Here is an 8,821-nt window from a genome sequence, read left to right as displayed (position 1 = left end):
AAATAAGAAGAAATTTATTTCCTGGCCTACTATGTTGGTCAGGAGTAGCAACTCTAGACTAAAAGAAAAGATTATCTATTTTCAGTCACACTGTTTTCAGAGCATGTGCATTTTCCAAACTTCCTGACAAGTCTCCCCAGTGCCATCTTGCGTACTTTGTAAGTACTACAATTTTTTTCCTGTCAGATTTTTTTTCAAAGGATGAGATTAAATCAGAGAAAAGAGTCCAATGGAGTTTTAAAATAATTTTACATAAGCATCTAACAAATATACCTGGTTCTGAATTCTAAGACCAGAATCTTCATTTCCAGCGCCTGAAGAGAAACTAGCATTTCCCCTAACTTATTCCAAAGGTCTTTCAAGATGACAGAATATTGTTGTAAAAAAAAACCTAAAACATAGAAATATCTTTTGTCCCTTTGTAAATGATACAGAATTTCCATCTTGCCACCATGAGCACCATAGTTTACAGAATTTAGTTTTTGTAGTCAAAAGAAGTAAATTTTTCCTACAAGTTCACTGACAGAGTTACAACTCCAGATTCATCCCTTACCATGTGCTTTTGATACAAATACATTTGGAAGTATCTTTGTAATTTTTCTACCATCTGATTGAATGATCATAAAAGGGCTACACTACTGTATTTGCAAATAAGAGAATGTGCCCATCAGCAAAACTAAGGAAATCCACTTACTTTACCAATGCCATGCAACTCACAGCAACTCAAATTCTCCAAAATACTTTATTGTGAAATAGAACAGAATGAAGAAAATTGTACTTGTTTCAGTAACAAGTCAGAAGTTGGAATTTTTATGACATACCTTTAATTTAAAAGTAAAGAATAAATAAAATATTGAAATCCCAGGCTTTATGTTTTCCCCCTAAATGATGCAACATTAATAACTTTCAGGATACGTAAGTGAGGGTATGGGCCAACGGTGTTTTCCCATCATAATTATCCACAAAAATTTTAAAGGCTAACACCAGGGCCACTCCTGCTTTAAAATTGTATTATTATATGTAAGTCATTATTAATTATAAGATGCCAGACATTTGCTATATATTCTGCTTCCATCCGCTATTTCTAGGAGAGCCGCATGTTCTCTCTTTTATTAATATGATCAATATTTCAACAGCAAGTCGAGAAGAGGGGTACAGCCTAGTAACAATGTCTTTTAAAGAGATACTCAGTGAATCTAACTTGCCTGAAAACTGCCAGATGTTAGGACAGGGTCTCCATTCTCTCACAAGTCTCTTCTGGTCTCAAGATATTTTCTGCCATCACCATGATTTGTTCATTCAGTGCATCCCAGGGGACATTGATAGGCTTCCTCATACGGCAGTTAGCAAGCAATCATTTACTAAGATACATTAAGAACTATTTTTTATGATAATTTTTACTATACTTTAGGTTTGGGTTTTTTTTTTAAAGATTTATTTATACATACAAGTATTGGAGTACAGGCCAGAGTTGGGGGAAGTGAGAGGATTCACCAGAGACAGAATGGGGAGAAGAACAGGCAGATTCACTGAAATACACTGTTGAGGGGAGCAACTGGTAAGACAGGAGAGGTCTGCTGCACCGTGTGGGCATCTCCCTGGCTGGCCGGGGATCCGGCCAGGGATCGAACTCACTCTGCAGAGGCTGAGGACAGCTTCACAGCTCAGTGCTCAACCCCTTGCGCCACCAGGGAGGCCCAAGAACTATTATTTATCTTACATTGGTTTCTTGCACTCTAGCAACATCGTTTTGGCTCATTTATTTTTAAAAGCCTGTCCAATTAAAATGCCAAATAGCATTAAACATTAGTATTTTCATCTGGTAAGTGCCTCCTTTTAAATACCAGCATCACAGTTCAGCACAATTATAAACACACGGGATTTACCGGCTTACTACTAAGCAAGGACACGTTAGTTATATGTAATCTCTGACGCTCTGAAGTTACAAGGTGCAGCTATAACATATTCTTATCAGTTAATCGTCAATAGTTGCTAAATATTGCCCACTCTATTAGTTTCATTCAAGACCCACCCAGGAGACACCTATTTTTAACATAAAGTCAAGTCAAAAACTATTCTCTAACTTGCTTGGTGCCTATAAGTTAATGAGACAAATGTGTTCCAGTCCACAGCAGGTTACTTTCAGGCCCCGCAGTGCTAGAAAGGATGGGGGAAGGGCAGCACAGAGCAGAGCTTGCTCTAGGGCCTGGTATATGAAAAGATGAAGACGTGAAAATAAGGTGACAAAATGAAGACTTATTTTCATTGTTTACATTCTTTTCAGCAAAATATGCAGGAATATGATTGTGCTATTCACAGAATAATTACAGGATTTATAAAAACATTAATTTGTGGTATGATCTGCTAATCATATTTAAAACCCTTTTCCACCTTATCTCTTCTGCTTCTCCTCTATTCTGGAGGATGATAGATGCATGCTTGATAGACAGATAATTGAGATAGATAGATAGATAGATAGATAGATAGATAGATGACTTCCTGCCCCAGAGGAATCCAAATCTGTTTAGAAAGAAAACACCAAGACACAAAAATCATACAAAACAGGATAAAATCAAGTTCTGAATTTTAAGATTTAAGAGTTGTAATAGTTCCAGCTATATATCTTAACATGCAGAACAGTTGTGATATACAATTTACAAACAACACACACTAATTATGCAAATCAGGAGAATAAGCCAAAGGAAACAAGGAAAAGGAAGTTGAGCAGCAAGCTACTATTGTGCTATAGAGACTACAAACCTAAGATGAAATCTTTCAATTGAGGAAAGTGACTCAACTTTCAACCTCAAAACGTTTTCACCAGTCGAATCTTAACAATGGTTCTAGACCCTTCCTTCATTCCAACCTGGGCTCTAACAGACTTCTCAGCAGCACTGGCCCTGAAACAACCAAAGGGAGGAACCCCCATCTCCCAACCCCAACCTCAACCCCAACCCTGAGGTGCACCGAGACCCTCCCAGGTTGCCTCCATCCCATTAGCTCTGCCTCCACATTTGAAAATGCTGATTTAGCATTTCTCTCAGATGGGCTATGTAGGACTCTTGGCAGCTCTTGGGGTTTAGTTTCATCACCAACAGACACTCCCTCATAGACTAAGACTTAGAGCTGGAAGGTGAGGTAGTAACCACAGGATAAAACTTGAGTTGGCCCATAGAAGAATGGACTATATTGCCCTGGGCGACGGGGTGCCAGTTTTACCAGGAAAAGTCAATAGCTTCACGTTGAAAGTGAGGGAAATGCATTTCTAAAGCCAACTGACAAAATGAATCATCACCTGTTTAAAACATAAACGTGGTGTAAGTGAAGGCGAGCGTGAGAGGGAGCACGCTTCTGCTTCTCCAGTCGCTGCCCTTGCAGGAATCGTCAAGAAGCAAGGCGCCTTAGCAGGCACGCCATGACCTCCCCAAAAGTCGCTGCACCTATGATTTTAATTGTCCATCCATTTGTTTCATGAATATCCATTATCTGTCTCCTGCATCTCAAGACATCGAAATACCCAACCAAATGTGAACAGGGAGACCTCATAATCCGAGACCACGTATTCCAGGGACTCAACTGTCCAGAATACACTGCCCGGGGACCTTCTCCAGAAATCCTGTCAACCTCCCCTTACTGGAGTATGGTAGCGGGACGACAGGAGGGGGTGGGTGGGGAGGCTTTTATTCGTGCCTTTCTGAATCACTTGAGCTCCCCAACCCCCAGCCCAAGTTGAGCAAGTAAACTCTGTGGCTTCTCTACTGTGGAAGGGGGGAAGCGGGCAGGGCCCAGGCGAAGCTCCTAGTTGCTCAGGCTCCGGAGCCAGCACTTGCCAGAGCAAGACTTGCGGCCTCCACCCCCTGCCATCCTAACTCTTGGCATATTGTTCAAATAGACTGACCTAAGTCAGGAAGTGTCTGTAAATTTGCCTGTGAGATTTGGGCGAGCAAGAGGCAGAGTCTAGAGTCTAGGCCAAAGCGCCTCACCCGCTCTGACACCACATTCCAAGCAGGAGAAGCCTCTGCTGGCGGCAGCCCGGAGCCTGCGGGAGCTGGAGCCTCCCCGCCAGAGCTGCAATTTTCAAAGGGTTGGGAACGCCTGTTTTTTCTACTGACTGATTAACCAAATGAATAAATAAGTAAAATAAATAAAATAAGCAGACCTTTAAATACAATAGTACTCGAACTAGTCCAAGTTGAAATAAGAACAAAAATCCTTTAACCCCAACCTTTCCCCCAACAATCAGGGTGCCTAGGCCCGGGGGTTGCACCCTCCCTTGGGTCACGACACTCAGCCTCTCTCCGCTGAGAACCGGAGCCCGAGCAAGGGCCTGGGAGTGAAGAGAGGAAGAGTTCTGGGGTGCTTGGGGCTCTGGAGAGAGAGACTATCTCGACCCCCGGATGCTCAGCGCTCCGGGGAGGAGGACGAGCTCCCCTGGGCTTGGAGGGGCGCTCGGGAACCCCGCAAAGCTGCTGGCATCCGAGAGGCAGGGAGCGCCCCGCCCGCAGCGCAGGGGGCGGCCGGGCCAAAAGGAGCCGCCCCCTAAGTGGCTTTCCGAACGACTGGGGGGAGGAGGCGGGGTTGGGGTTCGGTTAAAAGACGCCGCCGGAGCAGACAGGTGTTGAAGACACCGGCGCCCGCGCCCAGCTCTCCGAGAGTCCCGCAGGTCGGCGGCGCCGGAGCCGGAGCGAGCCCGAGGCCAGCCGGGCCAGGACCACCGGAGAGGCGGAGCCCCCACCCCGCCGCGCAGCCCCGCCCCAGCAGGTGAGCCCCGAGCCGGAGAGCTGGGCCCGCGGTCGGGCCGGCGCCGGCAGCTCGGCGCCCGGGACAATTAGGGGCCGGGCGCGAGGGGGGGGACCCTGAGAGCGGCAGGGCTGGGGGTCCCGCCGCGGCGGCGCCGGGTCCACGAGTGGTCCCTGGCCCCGGCAGCGGCGTCGGCGGCCTCGGCGGGGGGCAGGTGGCGGGAGCGAACTTGTGGAAAGGAGCGCTCCGCCGTTTGCTCAGTCCGCGCCGGGCCGCTCGGGCCGGATGCGCAGCCGCGCGCTGCAGCCGACGCGGTGGCAGGACCCAGAGCGGGCTCGGGCGCGCCCGGCGCGGGTGGAAGCGGGCGGTCGGCCCGCGCGGGCCGTGTGGGCGCGGGCCGTGTGGCCGCGGGCGAGAGTCTCGCACAGCCGCGGGTTTGGTTTATCTGTCGCCACCCACAGTTTGAAATCGACCGAAGACTTAGTTTAGGGGGAAAACTCTATTTCGTTTGCTGAACAGGGCGCCTGCCCTGGAGGGAACTGACCTTTAGCTCCTCGCTGGGCCTCTGCAAAGAAAGGCGCTCGGGAAAGTTGGGGGACACGGTGGGGAGTGAGCAGGGAGTGCGCGGGGACCCCATAGCAGCCTCTGAGAGCAGGACACTGGTTGCTTCTCTTTTTCGTGAGCGACTTAAGAGCGTTTATTCCAGACGGTGTTTTCCAGCTGGAGAGAAAGCCTTGAGGATACTCTTTGCAAACGCAGTAGTTGCAACCCAGAAACATGTTCTTTAGGGTGGTTGCATCAGTCCTTGGATGTTCCCTCTCGGGAAGGGGGAGATACACCTAAACGCTGTGCGTCCCACAGTTTTCTGAAAGCTGAACACGCATGACCGTTTATCTGGGACTCAGTGTGGACGTGTGTTGCTCCAGCCTTGCCCCGCCATTTGCCTTTCGAGTCCCTTTCAGTCATCGTTGCAGACACTTGTGAAAAGACCAGGGAGCTCTGGAGACAGGTAGTCAAGACGGCCTTAAAAATATGTAAGATTGAGAAACTAGGGGGATGAAGAATTCCCTTTGCCTTTTCTGGACCCCAGTGATTCATCCAGTGCCTTCCCTACAGAACAGAACCAGCTCACCTTGCCTCTGGCACAGCTCCATCAATTGCAGGGTGGTAAGACCTGGCAAGAGCCTGCCTTGACCCATCTGCCAGGTCAGGAAGGGCAGGAGGGCAGCTCCCACACTGACTTGAATGTTAAGAACAGTCTCATCCTGCTTGGCTAGTCCATCTTGACCTCTATCCCACTTGAGGATCAAATATTAATTTGCTCCGCTTCCTTAAAGAATATTTGAAACAGGTAGTTAAGCTGTGGCTGAAAAAAGAAATTTAAAAAAGATATATATACATATATATATATCAGTTTTACTTTGTATTCTTCTCAACTGATGGCTAATGGACTGGTTTATAGATAAGTGTGGTTCTGTGTTTAGTACTGTGGCAAAGAGCAAAGACTGAAGACCCACTATTGGATTTAGGGTCATATATATTGATGTAAACCACAGTTTATTTCAGAGAATATCCTGTTTTCCTCTTATTAAGTGCCAATGAAGAGCTAGAATATCTAATTCCGGAGATAGTTTGGTTAAAATATGAATTTCTATTTCGCTTCTTGGGCAGGTCTGGATGGAAATGTGAAACTTTCAGCAAAATATCCTTGGTTCACTCAAGGACTTCCCCAGAGGCTCTGTATTTAAAGGGTCAGGGCTGAATACCAACAAAACCACGGTTTCTTCCAAATGTGTTTCTCCTTTTCAAGCTGAGTTACGCTAAAGGTTTCTCAGGTATATTTCAATATTATGCTCCACTTTCCTGCTGCCTTCCCCCACCAAGGTGGCATCAGATGGTTTCACCCAGATCGGGGTGCCCACAGCAGCACCCAAGAGGAGGCAGCAATGAAAGAAGCTTATTGAGGGCCTGCATAGGAAGTTCACTGGCACCTGGGCCTGCTTAGCTCAGACCGAGGAAAGCATTATACCTTTAAGTAAGAGAAGAAAGAGACTCTACTACCAGCTTGGGAGGGACAGAAAACAGATTACTCAGGATGTGGAGATAGAATCATGTTTAGAAAAGGGGTTGATTGAGACAGATGGAGTGTAACTTTGAATAAAGACAGCTCATATCCTGGGTGAAGAGAAGGCAGTTGGCTCACGGAAGATTGCTCCACAGGTTTCCCAACCTCCATTTTCAATAAGTAGCACTTTACCCCTGCGAACTTCGCTTCTGAACAACAATCCAGTGACATCACCTTGTTGGGCCAGTAACTGAGGAACCACTGAGCTACACATTGTCGTTTTTCATAATAGCCTCTTAGAAACACTACTAAATTAAAACCATGACCCAAAACAGAAGTGCACAGTTGCCACACTCACCAAATATACATCCCTTGTGTGAACGGAGCCATCAAGCCCGTGTGATGAGGAAGATTACCAAGCCAGACACCAGCACATCAAAATGGTCTCTGCATCTTTTCATATAGAAAATGGAAGTGAGGCCCTTTGCAAATTTTAACTTGGGGTGCCTCAAATGTAAGCATTATCTTAAATAACAATCACTTATTACATCCCAAGTCTGTGAAAATTACTTGAGATATTTTAAGGGAGGTGACTCTGGTCTGTTTGGCCTTTGAGGCAAGGTTGACCCCAGTGAAGCTCAAACCCAGTAGTAGGATACAGCATGAGGCTAACAAGCCTGGGCAACTATTGAAAGTCACCAGGGCGCTGAGTAACTCTGGCTGGGGGAGAGGACCTGGGAGTGTCAGAAGAGGTTTCAGTCAGCTGGAATTAGTGCCTTTATATTAGTGGTGCTCCGGGTGGTTTCTCGACCCCCAGTTTTTTATTATGTGTTAAAGGCTGGGTAAATTACTCTGGTGAGTGAGCTACTCTTATTAGAGAGTGCACGAAAACATGTTCAAGATGGTTTGGGAACTATACATTTAATCCTGTGGCAAACAAAGTTGGTTTTGATTTTACCCTTTTTTGTGTGAGGTTGTGTAAGAGTTGGTATTTGCTCAGGAAGAGATTTAAGACCCAGAACAATCTCCCAGATTCTGTCCTGACTAGTCATCTTGCATTGTGTTCATTTTGCCTTTTGCAGTGCAACCACCCGGAGGAGAAGATGGATTGGAGCGCACTGCACACCATTTTGGGGGGTGTCAATAAATACTCCACCAGCATTGGGAAAATCTGGCTCACTGTTCTCTTCATTTTTCGCATCATGATCCTCGTTGTAGCAGCAAAGGAAGTGTGGGGAGATGAGCAAGCTGATTTTACCTGCAACACTCTGCAGCCAGGATGCAAAAATGTCTGCTATGACCACCACTTCCCCATCTCTCACATACGACTCTGGGCTCTTCAGCTGATCTTTGTATCCACACCCGCCCTCCTGGTGGCCATGCATGTAGCCTACCGGAGACATGAGAAAAAAAGGAAGTTCATGAAGGGAGAAATAAAGAACGAATTTAAAGACATCGAAGAAATCAAAAGTCAGAAAGTCCGCATCCAAGGGTCACTGTGGTGGACCTACACCAGCAGCATCTTCTTCCGCATCATCTTTGAAGCTGTCTTTATGTACGTCTTCTATATCATGTACGACGGATTCTACATGAAGCGGCTGGTGAAATGCACCTCGTGGCCGTGTCCCAATACAGTGGACTGCTTTGTCTCCAGACCTACCGAAAAGACTGTCTTCACGTTTTTCATGATCGCAGTGTCTGGAATTTGCATAATGCTAAATGTCACTGAATTGTGTTACTTGTTAATTAGATATTGCTCTGGAAAGTCGAAAAAACCAGTTTAACACCTTACCCAGTTATTAGATGAAAGATAGACATCATGAAAAGGATGAGGCAACCCTTGCTTAGCTGTCAAAGTAAAGATTTTTATCTTAAACGCAATCATTTGAAATTCCCCTCGGTCTCATGTAAAACCTTAAGTTCGTCCCCCCCCCCCCCCCCAGAGCTTACCACTCTCCTAAAGCTTCAAAACAAAGGCTCAATTCTATGCCTGTGTTGATTTTCACTAAAATTAGT

The 8,821-nt window shown here is 46.3% G+C and overlaps 1 protein-coding gene across 1 annotated transcript; it reads left to right on the top strand.

Annotated features, from left to right (window-relative positions):
- Nucleotides 1-7,908: 7,908 nt before the first annotated feature.
- On the top strand, nt 7,909-8,621 carry GJB2 (gap junction protein beta 2; the record flags this gene model as incomplete). The annotated part of the gene is made up of 1 exon (XM_084234968.1): nt 7,909-8,621. The coding sequence occupies one exon, from the start codon at nt 7,909-7,911 to the stop codon at nt 8,587-8,589; it is 681 nt and encodes a 226-aa protein (XP_084091094.1). The 3' UTR covers nt 8,590-8,621.
- Nucleotides 8,622-8,821: the final 200 nt, after the last annotated feature.

Source organism: Talpa europaea (genome assembly GCF_964194135.1).
Source record: "Talpa europaea genome assembly, chromosome: 6".
In the NCBI taxonomy this organism is placed as follows: Eukaryota; Metazoa; Chordata; class Mammalia; order Eulipotyphla; family Talpidae; genus Talpa; species Talpa europaea.
This window is presented reverse-complemented; position numbering and strand designations above follow the sequence as displayed.